This window comes from Eptatretus burgeri, chromosome 8 (assembly GCF_056783735.1).
Source record: "Eptatretus burgeri isolate ZD-2024b chromosome 8, Ebu_testis_v1, whole genome shotgun sequence".
Lineage (NCBI taxonomy): Eukaryota > Metazoa > Chordata > Myxini > Myxiniformes > Myxinidae > Eptatretus > Eptatretus burgeri.
This window is the reverse complement of record NC_140968.1, coordinates 97,356,593-97,372,173: the sequence shown is the minus strand read 5'-3', so window position 1 is coordinate 97,372,173 and position 15,581 is coordinate 97,356,593. Positions and strand designations below refer to the sequence as shown.

General features: G+C 43.7%; 1 protein-coding gene and 1 long non-coding RNA gene across 7 annotated transcripts in view; one reads left to right on the top strand and one right to left on the bottom strand.

The window, feature by feature from the left end:
- LOC147022342 (kinesin-like protein KIF9) overlaps window positions 1–15,581 on the bottom strand; it is a 147,453-nt gene that overhangs the window by 71,516 nt on the left and 60,356 nt on the right. For all 6 annotated transcript variants that reach the window (XR_015061196.1, XM_085893133.1, XM_085893134.1 and 3 more), the window contains exons 14-15: window positions 10,833–10,902; window positions 4,657–4,775 (exon numbers count right to left, since the gene is read on the bottom strand). Coding sequence is in view for 5 of the 6 variants with exons in the window: in XM_085893133.1 (XP_085749259.1) it covers window positions 4,657–4,775; window positions 10,833–10,902 (189 nt within the window). In the remaining variant the exon portion in view is untranslated. The remainder of the gene's footprint in view (window positions 1–4,656; window positions 4,776–10,832; window positions 10,903–15,581) is intronic.
- On the top strand, window positions 1,624–2,047 carry LOC147022343 (uncharacterized). Its single transcript, XR_015061198.1, has 2 exons — window positions 1,624–1,846; window positions 1,877–2,047. It is a non-coding gene; the product is annotated as an uncharacterized LOC147022343 (long non-coding RNA).

Below are 15,581 nucleotides of genomic sequence, written 5' to 3'. Positions count from 1 at the left end.
GTTTTTTTATTTTTTAGAGGATCTTAGGCTCGAAGTGGAAACAACGCGAGCGCGCGCACGCACGCACGCACGCACGCACGCACACACCTGTTAGACGACAGAAACACAGCCACTGAGCTTGGGGGAAGTGCCATCACTTCCGGGACCTCTAGGTACCAGCAACGTCACAACAATGGCACTACCTTTCTCACCACACTCAGCAGGGCATTTCCTCAGGGGGAATTTTCTCCTCCCCATAGATGCCAACCTATGGGAATTGTCCGTGCCCTTAACCTTTTAAATGTTGAAAGTCAAGCAAGGAAGCAGCAAGTACCTTTTTTATTTTTGGAATGACATCAGGGGTTTGAACCTCCAAGACTCAGAGTGGATGCTCTAACCATTACGCCACTGAGACTGGTAAAAGTGCATGTACAAGGTATCTTGAAGCCCATTTGAAACTGAAACTGAAACAAATCCCAGCATTCAACAAGGTGAAGTTGCCCGTGGTCATTGTGTTTGATTGAAATTTTAACCGTATATACCATATTTTCAAACAAATAACCCGACCCCCTTGTATTCCGCACACCTGGGGAAGAAAGTGCTTGAGGAAAATTTCAGGCATGTTTAACCCGCACACGGGTCCCCACAAGCCAGCTTTCCTCTCCAAATGACCGGGAGATATACGATCTCCATATTTCCAGCAGCCGACACGGCTTTGTGGTAGAGGTCCAACAAACAGCTCTTTTGAAATTCAACTGCGGTAAATCACCAGTTGAGATTAAAATGAATATCTTGAGAAGGGGTTGTTGTAATAATTAAAGTTTACGATACTGATGTGCTACAAGTTTCTTGTAAAGCACTCGCCAAGTGGGTTAACACTCAATCAAGCACTCCATTCAAAACCGTTGATAAGGAAAGGCTAGCTTGGAAAGTACTAGCCTGCTGCTTGGTAACTAAACACACCCCTGCTGTAAGTACAAGTAAGACAAAACATAAAAAGTTTCACGACCGAATTCAAACTGAAAGTAGACAGAAAAGTGAGCTGATTTCTGAAGAAGCGGAAGAGAGTAATGACGATATCGATATGTAATGCAACACCACCACACTTGCCAACTCTGAGTTACTTCGGCTGTTTCACAACGACACAGAAGATGAGGACTGTGGCCTTTACGAAAGACGATTTATCGTTACCTTAAAAAGCTTTGGAATTTGATAGACCTACATATTTGTATGTAAAATATGCGAAAGAACTGAAATTAACGATATTACAATTAAATATGCAAAAACAAAAAAAAACAAAACTGCCTCTTTTTGTATATCTTGATAATTTAACTTGGCCCTCTGTGGTTCCATGTGGTTATGTCATGTTCCGTATGGTCAAATAGTGTATTACCCACACACGAATATACCCTGCAGTTGGAATTTTTGGAACCAATTTAACATATAGTTCACAGGTTTGCGTGAAAATACGGAACATGATATTTTGGGGCAGTCGACAGGATCTGTGGGGTTATATGAAATAAATAATGAAATCATTCTATTTTATTCCTATCCTCAAGTTCCTTCTTGTTCCTGCCTTTACAAGATACTAGTACGTGCCCGTACGTGCAAAAAAAAAAAAAATTAACTTAAAAACCGCTTGCCAGAAACAACCACACAGGCCGTTCCTTCGCTCTCACGTGCCCGTATGTGCGTGACCGTACGTGCAAACCAAAAAAAACTTTCAAACACACAGGCCGTACCTTCGCTGTCATAAATGACGACTGGATTGGGGCATTGTGTTTAAGAATATCGAGAAAGTACAGAAATCGAGAAAGAAAGAATACAGTAAGTCGATAAATCGAGAAAAAAATCGAGAAAGAATACAGTAAGTCATCACTATCCGGAAGTCCGGAAGTTAAGTCGTCACTGTCCGGAAGTTCGCATATCGCAGTTACGATTATTCGCAATTTAGTTTTAATGGCCAATTATTCAATTAGCGCCAACGTATTTTGCCTTTTCGCAATGTCATCGCAAGGAAAAACACAAAGAGAAGAGAAGAGAGAGAAAAAAAACAAAATGTACGTGCGTGGCCGTACGTGCAACCTAAAAAAAAAATTCAAACAAACACACAGGCCGTTCCTTCGCTCTCGTAAACGACGACTGGATTGGGGCATTGTGTTTATCTATAAATGCGCATAAGAAATCGAGAAATTATTAGAATACAGTTAGTCATCACTATCCGGAAGCCCGTACGTTGTTACCCGTAATGGGGAAGGCGGCTGAGGATCTCTTCCCCAACGGCCACGCCTATGCAGCAACGTGTCCTGTCATTGGTTGGTAAATAAATGGCCATAACTTGGGAAGCACTTGTCCGATTAATATCAAACCTTGAAAAGGCACATCCTCAGGTCCCCAGCAATATACCAGGCAACAAACAGCGGACACACACACACACACACACACACACCTTGCTGGAATTACAGATATATGTGAGTATTGTATGCGAGTGTACATCATTCCTTCTTGTTGGCTGGGAGTGACGCGTTGTGTTGGCATTGAGAGAAAAAAAATGTGATACAGGACAAAATAGCCATTATCTTTTGTGACATCCAAGTATTCAGATGTGGTAGAGTTATGGCAATTAGCAAATCTTAATTGGCATAAATCTGAAGTTCTAGACTTGTGCTAATTACCATCGATTTTTCCTTCAAACTGAAAACCTTCCAGATGGACTGGTATTATGGTTAGAGCGGCCCCTCTGAGTCTGGGGGATTGGTGGTTCGATTACTTGCATTAGCTGAGTCATGCCAAAGACTAAAAATGATAGAGTACATGTTGCGTTTTCACGTAACACTCTATTTCCTATACATGGACAGACAAACCCAATAGGTTGGTATTAGGAGGAAGGGGTGGTGGGGAGGGGGGGATTTGATGGGATCCATCCATCCATCCACTGGGACCATACTATGTGCAGAGCGTAGGTGCTGCCTTAGCAGTCTCCTTGGCTATTGGACACAATCCTGAACGGGTCGCCACATCCGACACAGGATACCAGCATGCGGGCACTCATTTTGCCAACCTCAGAAGGATGATAGGCTGAGTCAACTCCACCTGCTATCAATTCAACAGTAAGTGGGATTTTAACTCAGGATGCCAGGATCCCAAGCCCACCACCATAACCATGAAGCCAACACCAGGCGTAGAAGGGGATGATTTCTCCTTAATTATCCCGCTTACTGCGGAGAGAAAGGTCATGTCACAAGACGGCGGTTTTTATATTCTTCACAAACTGGCATCCAGAGTGCCTCGGGAAGTTATGTCACTGCATCAAAGATGACAAGGTGTGTTTGTGTGAAGTCAAATTCGGTGTTGTCAAATGTCTTTGTCTGCATGTATGTGCGTAGTTTGTGTAATAGCTCCTCCATGAGCCTTAGACCAGGAAATAAAAAAGTAAATAAAATACAGTAGTCGATACTGATATAAATGCAAATTTGAATAATTTTTTTGAAAAATTGGGAAAAGGCAGTCGGGTGGGGGAATGTTGGTTGTTTGGTCAGTTATCAACTTCACATGATACCTGTCTTTTTCTTTGTTTGTTTGTATGTAGTATAAGGCTGCAGGGTAGCATTATTGGCTGAAGGCGTGGATGTGCCAATGACGTAAAGCCCTCTGCTACTTAAGGCATGAATTTGGAATTTGTTCATGGTGCCAGCGATAGCTTGCCTACTCTTCCAGAAGGACACCATGGGATATTTAATGTCTTGCCGTGAATGCTGGCAGACTGGACGGCCCGTTTAATGTCCATCCGAGGGACGGCACACACATTGATGAATCACCCTGCCTGTGAAACACTGAGATGGTAGTTTATAGCTGCATCTGGATTAAAACGCAGGCAAGACAGCTTAGAAGTGAATGTGCATACCTGAAGGCCATCCTGTCTGCCCATGTTACCTGTATTTCACTTGTTTCACATGTGAGCAAAACAAATGTGCCATTCAACAATCAGATATAATACCTTGTTTCTGGTGTAAAATACAGAAAACAAACCTGGTTACGACGTCATTGCAACCATGAATAAATGACTAATCACCGGCGAGGTTCATCAGATTCACTTCGACACGGACAGCCAGGTGAACCGTACTCAAGTACGAGTAATATTTAAATAAAAAATCTCCAACGATCAAAAGTCGATTGACTTTATAGATTTTGGAAGTAAATAACATTTGTTGAAAAAAAAAATCTTGCTTAAGAATAACAAGACGTGCACCACTCAAGAAAGCAACCATGATGTGGAACAAGTTATAATAAAAGGTTATTTTAAAACGGAACCTTCACAACCATTATAGTGGATTAGTTACATTTGGTCACTCGAATGTCTGACAGTAATCACGGTAATGGACAATCATGTCATAAGAGCACAAGGCCACGTTCTCTGACATTCACATGAAACTATATTATGTCATGTGCCCTTTAAGACGATACGATGATGCGCATGGAGTTGTGCACGCCCAGCATAAACTCAAATAGCAACTCGACATAAGCAAGCACGGCTGAGCAGAGCATGTTCAGATCAATGCAACAGCAGAATATTTCAAAAATGATGCTTAAAGTACAGGTTTTAGTACAATTTCCCTCGAAGTCTGTTCACGCTACCAAATCCAAGGAGGAATCTCTCACCTCTTCTTCTTCACTTACCGTCGTGTGGCCATTTGTAAATTTGTTATATCTCCTTGTTTTTGTGCTGTTCCGACTGCAAAGTTCTTGAAATCCAATTCGCCGACTATCTTCTCCTCCACCTCCGTTGCTTGGGAGATCTGAAAACGAGGCACGGCGCTCTCGACCATGACAATGCTGTTGTCAATATGCACAGCTGCTCTGGATCATTGTGTTCTCACATCACGAGTAATTCGATAGATTGATTACCCTGTCACCTAACTCTTCAATGACCAAAAAAACTTTTAATGTAAAAAAAGAAATTGTCAAGTTCATGAGGTAAAAGTGAGCTTGGCAGAATTCGATTTTTATTTGTTAATCATTGACCATTTAATTTAGATTTTTATAGATTTAAATTTTCAGAGTTTCATAATTATTACGATGCATCATACCTCTGGCATTATTACAATGGGGTTTCAATCCATCCATTGGGACCATACTCTGTGCAGAGCGTTGGTGTTGCTTAAGCAGTCTCCTTGGCTATTGGGCACAATCCTGGACAGGTCGCTACTTCGACACAGAATACCAGCAAGCTGGCACTCATTTTGCCGACATCAGAAGGATGACAGGCTGAGTTCACCCCACCTGGTATTAATTCAACAGCTGAGCGTGATTTGAACTGAGGATATAAGGATCCCAAGCCCACCACCCTAACCAGTTAAGCCAACACCAGGCATAATGGGGTTTAACCACCTGAAAAAAAAACACATCACGCACTGCACACCAAGTGCTCTGCCCCATAACCGGCTGTTTTCGCAAAGATGTAAATACCTGCTTCACTCATGACATTTTCTTACACATTTATGGAACTCCAATAAGTTTTTAACCATCGTTTCTTTTTATGTCGCTCTTCTATGAATTTCACTGATTAATTATTGATAAAGGAAAATATTTTTTCGATGGTTTGTGAGTCCGATCTGAAATCGATGTTTATCAATAGAAATCGAATCCTGCCAACCTGGGTGAAAGTTCTTCATATATTTAGCTCAAGGTAATAATTAAAAAAGTATAATAATTTATTTCACGGGATCTGAAAAAAAAAAATCACTATCAACATTACGAAATACACATGATGATGTGTCGATTAAATGTGTTTCAGACAAGTTTGAAAATGCCAAATTATGGGATAGCTTTATCCCAACAAAGTGTAATTATAAAATTAAATTTTAAAAAATCAACATAATATGCTAAACAGGTTGCATAAGTACTGCTGGAAGTAATTATCTAGAAAAGATGGAAAAGTGTGTTTCGAGAATTAATAAAGAATTAGCGGCGGATGCCCAGAATGCAAAGCTCAGTCGTCAGTGATTATACCCAGCACACAAAGCTCAGCAGTGGATGATGATACCCAACATGTAGAGCTCAGCAGTGGATGATGATACCCAACATGTCGAGCTCAGCAGTGGATGATGATACCCAACATGTAGAGCTCACCATTGGATGAAGATACCCAGCATGTAAAGCTCACCAGTGGATGATGATACCCAGCATGTAAAGCTCACCAGTTGATGATTATACCCAGCATGTAAAGCTCACGAGTGGATGATGATACCCAGCATGTAAAGCTCACCAGTGGATGATTATACCCAGCATGTAAAGCTCACCAGTGGATGATTATACCCAGCATGTAAAGCTCACCAGTGGATGATTATACCCAGCATGTAAAGCTCACTAGTGGATGATTATACCCAGCACACAAAGCTCACCAGTGGATGATTATACCCAGCACGTAAAGCTCACTAGTGGATGATGATACCCAGCATGTAAAGCTCACCAGTGGATGATTATACCCAGCATGTAAAGCTCACCAGTGGATGATTATACCCAGCATGTAAAGCTCACCAGTGGATGATTATACCCAGCATGCAAAGCTCACCAGTGGATGATTATACCCAGCATGTAAAGCTCACCAGTGGATGATTATACCCAGCATGTAAAGCTCACCAGTGGATGATTATACCCAGCATGTAAAGCTCACCAGTGGATGATTATACCCAGCATGTAAAGCTCACTAGTGGATGATTATACCAAGCATGTAAAGCTCACCAGTGGATGATTATACCCAGCATGTAAAGCTCACCAGTGGATGATTATACCCAGCATGTAAAGCTCACTAGTGGATGATTATACCCAGCACACAAAGCTCACCAGTGGATGATTATACCCAGCATGTAAAGCTCACTAGTGGATGATGATACCCAGCATGTAAAGCTCACCAGTGGATGATTATACCCAGCATGTAAAGCTCACCAGTGGATGATTATACCCAGCATGTAAAGCTCACCAGTGGCTGATTATACCCAGCATGTAAAGCTCACCAGTGGATGATTATACCCAGCATGTAAAGCTCACCAGTGGATGATTATACCCAGCATGTAAAGCTCACCAGTGGATGATTATACCCAGCATGTAAAGCTCACCAGTGGATGATTATACCCAGCATGTAAAGCTCACTAGTGGATGATTATACCAAGCATGTAAAGCTCACCAGTGGATGATTATACCCAGCATGTAAAGCTCACCAGTGGATGATTATACCCAGCATGTAAAGCTCACTAGTGGATGATTATACCCAGCATGTAAAGCTCACTAGTGGATGATTATACCCAGCATGTAAAGCTCACTAGTGGATGATGATACCCAGCATGTAAAGCTCACCAGTGGATGATTATACCCAGCATGTAAAGCTCACCAGTGGATGATTATACCCAGCATGTAAAGCTCACCAGTGGATGATTATACCAAGCATGTAAAGCTCACCAGTGGATGATTATACCCAGCATGTAAAGCTCACCAGTGGATGATGAAACCCAGCATGTAAAGCTCACGAGTGGATGATGATACCCAGCATGTAAAGCTCACCAGTTGATGATTATACCCAGCATATAAAGCTCACCAGTGGATGATTATACCCAGCATGTAAAGCTCACCAGTGGATGATTATACCCAGCATGTAAAGCTCACTAGTGGATGATGATACCCAGCATGTAAAGCTCACCAGTGGATGATTATACGCAGCATGTAAAGCTCACCAGTGGATGATTATACCCAGCACACAAAGCTCAGCAGTTGATGATGATACCCAACATGTAGAGCTCACCATTGGATGAAGATACCCAGCATGGAAAGCTCACCAGTGGATGATAAAACCCAGCATGTAAAGCTCACCAGTGGATGATTAAACCCAGCATGTAAAGCTCACCAGTGGATGATGATACCCAGCATGTAAAGCTTTGCAGTGGATGATGATACCCAGCATGTGAAGCTCACCAGTGGATGATGATACCCAGCATGTGAAGCTCAACAGTGGATGATTATACCCAGCATGTAAAGCTCACCAGTGGATGATTATACCCAGCATGTAAAGTTTAGCAGTGAATGTTTATACCCAGCATGTAAAGCTCACCAGTGGAAGATGATACCCAGCATGTAAAGCATGTGAAGCTCGCCAGTGGATGATGATACCCAGCATGTAAAGCTTAGCAGTGAATGATTCTACCCAGCATGTAAAGCTCACCAGTGGAAGATGATACCCAGCATGTAAAGCATGTGAAGCTCGCCAGTGGATGATGATACCCAGCATGTAAAGCTCACCAGTGGAAGATGATACCCAGCATGTAAAGCTCACTCGTGGATGATGATATCCAGCATGTAAAGGTTAGCAGTGAATGATTCTACCCAGCATGTAAAGCTCACCAGTGGATGATGATACCCAGCATGTAAAGCTTAGCAGTGGATGATTATACCCAGCATGTGAAGCTCAACAATGGATGATGATACCCAGCATGTAAAGATCACCAGTGGATGATATACCCAGCATGTAAAGCTCACCAGTGGATGATGATACCCAGCATGTAAAGCTTTGCAGTGAATGATAATACCCAGCATGTAAAGCTCACCAGTGGATGATGATACCCAGCATGTAAAGCTTAGAAGTGGATGATTATACCCAGCATGTGAAACTCACCAGTGGATGATGATACCCAGCATGTGAAGCTCACCAGTGAATGATTAAACCAAGCATGTAAAGCTCACCAGTGGATGATGATACCCAGCATGTAAAGCTCACCAGTGGATGATGATACCCAGCAAGTGAAGCTCACCAGTGAATGAGTATACCCAGCATGTAAAGCTCACCAGTGAATGATTGGACCCAGCATGTACAGCTCACTAGTGGATGATGATACCCAGCATGTAAAGCTCACGAGTGGATGATGATACCCAGCATGTAAAGCTCACCAGTGGATGATGATACCCAGAATGTCAAGCTCAGAAGTGGATGATTATACCCAGCATGTGAAACTCACCAGTGGATGATTATACCCAGCATGTAAAGCTCACCAGTGGATGATGATACCCAGCATGTAAAGCTCACCAGTGGATGATGATACCCAGCATGTAAAGCTCACCAGTGGATGATTAAACCCAGCATGTAAAGCTCACCAGTGAATGATTATACCCAGCACACGAAGCTCAGCAGTTGATGATGATACCCAACATGTAGAGCTCACCATTGGATGAAGATACCCAGCATGTAAAGCTCACCAGTGGATGATTATACCCAGCATGTAAAGCTCACCAGTGGATGATGATACCCAGCATGTAAAGCTCATCAGTGGATGATTATACCCAGCATGTAAAGCTCATCAGTGGATGATTATACCCAGCATGTGAAGCTCACCAGTGGATGAAGATACCCAGCATGTAAAGCTCACCAGTGGATGATTAAACCCAGCATGTAAAGCTCACCAGTGGATGATTAAACCCAGCATGTAAAGCTCACCAGTGGATGATTAAACCCAGCATGTAAAGCTCACCAGTGAATGATTATACCCAGCATGTAAAGCTCACCAGTGGATGATGATACCCAGCATGTAAAGCTCAACAGTGGATGATGATACCCAGCATGTTAAGCATGTGAAGCTCACCAGTGGATGACGATACCCAGCATGTAAAGCTCACCAGTGGATGATGATACCCAGCATGTAAAGCTCAACAGTGGATGATGATACCAAGCATGTTAAGCATGTGAAGCTCACCAGTGGATGATGATACGCAGCATGTGAAGCTCACCAGTGCATGATGATACCCAGCATGTAAAGCTCACCAGTGGATGATGATACCCAGCATGTAAAGCTTAGCAGTGAATGATTATACCCAGCATGTAAAGCTTAGAAGTGGATGATTATTCCCAGCATGTGAAACTCACCAGTGGATGATGATACCCAGCATGTAAAGCTCACCAGTGAATGATTAAACCAAGCATGTAAGGCTCACTAGTGGATGATGATACCCAGCATGTAAAGCTCACCAGTGAATGATTAAACCAAGCATGTAAAGCTCACCAGTGGATGATGATACCCAGCATGTAAAGCTCACCAGTGGATGATGATACCCAGCATGTAAAGCTCACCAGTGGATGATGATACCCAACATGTAAAGCTTAGCAGTGAATGATTATACCCAGCATGTAAAGCTCACCAGTGGATGATGATACCCAGCATGTAAAGCTCACCAGTGGATGATGATACCCAGCATGTAAAGCTCACCAGTGGATGATGATACCCAGCATGTAAAGCTCACCAGTGGATGATGATACCCAGCATGTAAAGCTCACCAGTGGATGATGATACCCAGCATGTAAAGCTTAGAAGTGGATGATGATACCCAGCATGTAAAGCTCACCAGTGGATGATGATACCCAGCATGTAAAGCTTAGCAGTGGATGATGATACCCAGCATGTAAAGCTCACGAGTGGATGATGATACCCAGCATGTAAAGCTTAGCTTCCCAAAGATAAAATTGTATCTGTCAATTTGAAAGAGGAAGTAAGTTTTGCAGACTGTTCATCTTGTCTGTGCAGACTCGCTTTGTTTTGGGGGTTTTTTTTTCATAGAAATAAGCATGTCGGTTTCACATATTCTGCGTTTCCATTTGAGCAGTTAGATGCTATGACGCCAGGTTCATATACCATAGAACTTTGGTACTTTGTCCACTGACTACTGCCACCGTAATCATGTGAAACTGAAAGTACACTAATGTCTTTGAACATTGTTGTCAGACATGTGGTACATACACTTGTTCTGTACCATGGGCCTGAGATTTTGAATCCGATATATTCTCAAGATGAGCTGGAGATTGCAAATAAAGTACATACCTTTGAGTGGCCCTGATGTAATCGTGAGTTCTTCTGCTTTACCTTCTTTTGTAACTTTTCGTCCAGCTTACTATGGTACAGAAGGATTCAGACACATACAGACAGCCAGAAAGAGGTAAGTATTAATATTGACTGGATTATCAGCTCGGCAATGAAATCAGAGGCATCTCCATGCAAGAAAAACAAAAGTAGCTTAACTATCCCATTTACCCAGCCCGTTAATCCAAGCTGTGCTTCAGGACATTACAAACAGGGTGTGGGAATTGAGCCTCAGATTGATTGAGCTTAAGCCCGAGTGTGTGAACAATTCACTTGCATGGGTTCTCATATCTGCAGCTTCAGCATCTCCCACACATGGATATATTCCCAGTTCCTCACTTCAGGTCGCAGTTCCTCAGATTCCCATCATTTTCCCACGCAACCTCACCGCTATGATATGGACATGTGCAAATCGATGGAGGGCAAGATATTATTAAATGTTACACTCAAGAAAGCCAAGAGATTAACATGATTCCTTTTTGTACAGAAATGAGTCACGGATATAGAATCATGTACTTGAGAAACTCGTGAATCGCAAAGTCAGTAATAGCTTTCCCTGATGATGTCACCTTAACTAAATAAATAAAGGAGTCCTTTAATAGAAGATATTTAATGCCGATGTTAAGGAAGAGGTCTCCACAAGGCATTACCATGGATCAAGACCCAAAAGGGGGAGTCTTTTTCACATTGATTTGAGACAGTAACATTTCTCTTCAAAAGTGCCTTCTCCTACAAAAGCTGACCACATGCACTGCAGCTTAAAGACCAAAGTATATGGTCACAAAAAGTCATGAAAAGTTTGTCAAATCAATACACATGTACCTTGGCTGGCCCGAAAATCAAAATGCATGGTCATATCAGAAATACGAGCTCTTTTATCTTCAGGTATCAACACATAAGACAAAATCTTGGATGGTAAATTGTGGAAAGAAGCCCTAAAAGCTGAAAGACACCATGAATGCAACGGTGCTGAAACATAAAAAGGCTTTCCTGGCATAGACAGAAATAAGCAAAGGGTTCGGGTAGTAAAAGCAGAGGAAGGAATATGAAATATATACATATATATATATATATATATATATATATATATATATATATATATATATATATATATAAATATATATACAATTATACATTTATATATATATATATATATATATATATATATATATATATAAATATATATACAATTATACATTTATATATTATATATGTATACATACATACATATATACATATATTGTTATGAATCTGCCGCCCACCCAGCGTGTGGACAACCGCTTTAGCCAATGGCAGCCGTCTCGCCCACCGAACGGACAATTCAGCCGCGACTTTCCGGAACAACGCCGAAAACCAGTCACGGGTGTGCTCCAAGCGCACACCACGACCTAGTCAACACTCTACCCGCACGCGACAGGGTCAATCGCCGAATTATCGATATACCTAAGTATTCGCTTGGGCAGACTACCGAGAGACCGTACCTCAGCGAGGTCTGCTTGGACACGAATCGCTCAAGCGGTTCGTTCCATTCTGGGATAACCGAGCGGTGTATTATCGTGAGACCTCGCTGGACCCAATTCTTTTATCGGCTATTATTGCGAGAGCAATACAGCGGTTCAATGGGGAAAGAGGACACGATGAACGGGTTAACATTCACACAAGGACATTTATTTATAAAACGACACATATGCAGTCATGCATTCAGGTATGCAAAACACTAACATGCACGTAAACAGAAAAGCAATGGAATTGGTGGGAAGGGACAAGACACGAACAAGGCAAAGCACTACAACCGTCTATTATTATTATTATTCACAAGCACTTAACAGGTTCTACTTATTGGACTCGGCGCCACAACATTCATTCAAAGAAATAAGGAAAGACCCCCTCAAAGACAAGGGGGTCAGACTGGGCCCGTAGGCCTTTATAACGTGGAGTTTGGTGGACCGAAGGAGTTCCACGAGACCGTTGCAGGTTACCTCCACCCTCGTGGTGCCTCAATGGGGTGACCACGACGCTCCTTCCCCACGGCAGCTAGCGTAACCGTGGTTGCGCCCAGGCCTTGCCAAGCAGCCGGGTGAGTCGGCCTCAGCCGGCGACGCGTTGAGAGGAACGAACAGGTTTTGATGCTCTTTCAAAGTTGATGCTCTTTGTAAGAACCCGTCCGTTCCTCAGCGACGCTCGGACTGTCCCGAAGCTCGATCACCTCAGACCGTTTGACGCTGGCTGGCGAGCTCTCTCCGGCTCTCCCCACATGAACGTGCAGGTTTGCGCGGCACAGCAGGCTCAGCCACGCTCTCCGTCTCGCGTGTCCTTCGCTCCCCTGGACTTCGCACCACCTGTGTTCTTCCGACTCCAGACTTCACCGACCGCCTCTAGACTGGTGTCGCTGGTGCTCTGCGCGCCATTTTATAGGGTTGGTGAGACGAGATCTGACCTCCACTCTCTGACCTCTGACCTCCACAGGCCCCGCCCCTTTTTCTCCTGTGATCCGAATTCCGACGTGAAGCTTCCACAGAGCATACGTGCGCGAAATCACCCCAACTTGCTTGGAGAGCGGACGTGCGTGAAATCACCGTCGCTGGCGCCAACTAAGAACCCCCCGCCTCTGTTTGCAGCAACGCTGTTCGCTGGGAACTCGCCGTGGCTGGCGCAAAGATGGCGGCTTCGGGGATGAAGGTGAGGTGATGTTATTCGGGTGGGGGAGATGCGGTTTAGGAGATCGTGGGGAGATGTCATCGTTATGAAGGCGGTGTGGAGAGGGTGGTTGGTGGTTGACGTGGTGGTTGGTGGGTGGCATGGAGAAGGTGGTTGGTGGGTGGCATGGAGAAGATGGTTGGTGGGTGGCGTGGAGAAGGTGGTTGGTGGGTGGCGTGGTGAAGGTGGTTGGTGGGTGGCGTGGTGAAGGTGGTTGGTGGGTGGCGTGGAGAAGGTGGTTGGTCGTTGGTCCAAAATAACGATAGTAAAGAAAAACGGCCAACTCAAAGATCACAGCCCGGGTGACACGAATAATTCCCATGAAACAACGGTGGAGAAATCAAACTGAACACGGACTTATCGGCATAACTGAACTAAGGACCTATATGGTGTTCTGCGAATTTCCACAGCTGTAACAATATATACATACATATATACATACACATTGATATATATACATATATATATATATATATATATATGTATATATACATACACATTGATATATATACATATATATATATATGTATATATACATACACATTGATATATATACATATATATATTGATATATATATATATATATATGTATATATATATATATATATAGTGTTACGGAAATGGCCCTCATGGGACTATGAAGTATAGGATTAGCTCAGTTGCCCCATTAAATTAATGTATAGAAAGGTTGTTTGGTATAAGGGACGATATGTGTGTGTCAGGAGATGTAAAAGACTGTGTATTTATGTTCATACGGTGGTGAAACGAGAGATGATTATTTTTCCTCTCCTGTACGAACGGAAGAGGTGTGGCCTGGACAGGAAGTGATGCGAAGGGGCGGAGCTTTTGCTCAGTGAGTCGCCGAGACAGAGGCGTGTGTCGAAGGGAATGAAAGGAAGAAAGGAAAGCATCAAGTGAGCTCTGAGTTTGGAGAACGGGGGTCGCCGACAGAGGCGTGTGTCGAAGGGAACAAAAGGAAGAAAGGGAAGTATCAAGTGAGCTCTAAGTTTGGAGAACGGGAGTCGCCGAGACAGGCATGTGTCGAAGGGAACGAAAGGAAGAAAGGAAAGCATCAAGTGAGCTCTGAATTTGGAGAACGGGAGTCACCGAAAAAGGTGTGTGGAAACAGTCGCTCTCGAGGCGCGACGTGTTTTAAAAGTGAGAGAAACAACGGGGCCTCAGGTTGAGGCTTCATTCTGAGCTTGGGAAACTGCAGTTGGCTTTGAGAGGCTGCCTGGACGTGGAGTCGACAATCGACTCGGACGGGGAGGTGATTGACCGATTCGGCCTGTGTCTGGCCGCGGAGCCTCCGTACTTGTACACACACCAACGGCTCGTCACGTTGTTGATCCGCCTGTGGCACTCGGACCTCGATTTGAGCCTTGTCTGGAGAACAGGCCAGGCTGGGATATGTGTGCTGAACCCTGGAGAGAGATCGGCAGTCTTGCATCGTCGACATTGCACTGAGTCAGAACGCGCTGAGGAGAACGTGCGCACGCGATGACTAAAGAGGCAACGGGAGTGCTGCGCCGCCATTTCTTGCCACCCGGCACGTTCGAGCGGGAGTTCAAATCCGTGGACACCCACTTGTTTGTTACGAGCGACATTCGTGCTTTTTGGACGCTTTCCCCTCGTCCATGAGCCATCACCAAGTACTCTGTCTGCATGCATGCTGTTCGTCTGTCTGTTTTGTCTGCACGTGTTGTATGAGGCATATTTCGTAGTGATCCCCTCGAAACCTTTAGACCGTGGTTCCCTAGTTAAGAACGGGTTGGTTGGTAATAAAAACCATTGTCGTGTCTATTGCTTGTGTTGTGATTCCTGATGTCCCCAATAAATCTGGTTAATTCTTATTAAGTTGCCGCTAAGGATTAATGCGTGTCGCGTCGAGGAACGCTCCGTTTCATTGGCATATAAAACCAAAGTGGTTACAGACTGGTAGACTCCGCTCGGTCTCTGACAAAGCCAGTCTGTAACCAGGGGTTCTATCTCCCCAACTGGTAAGGTACAGGA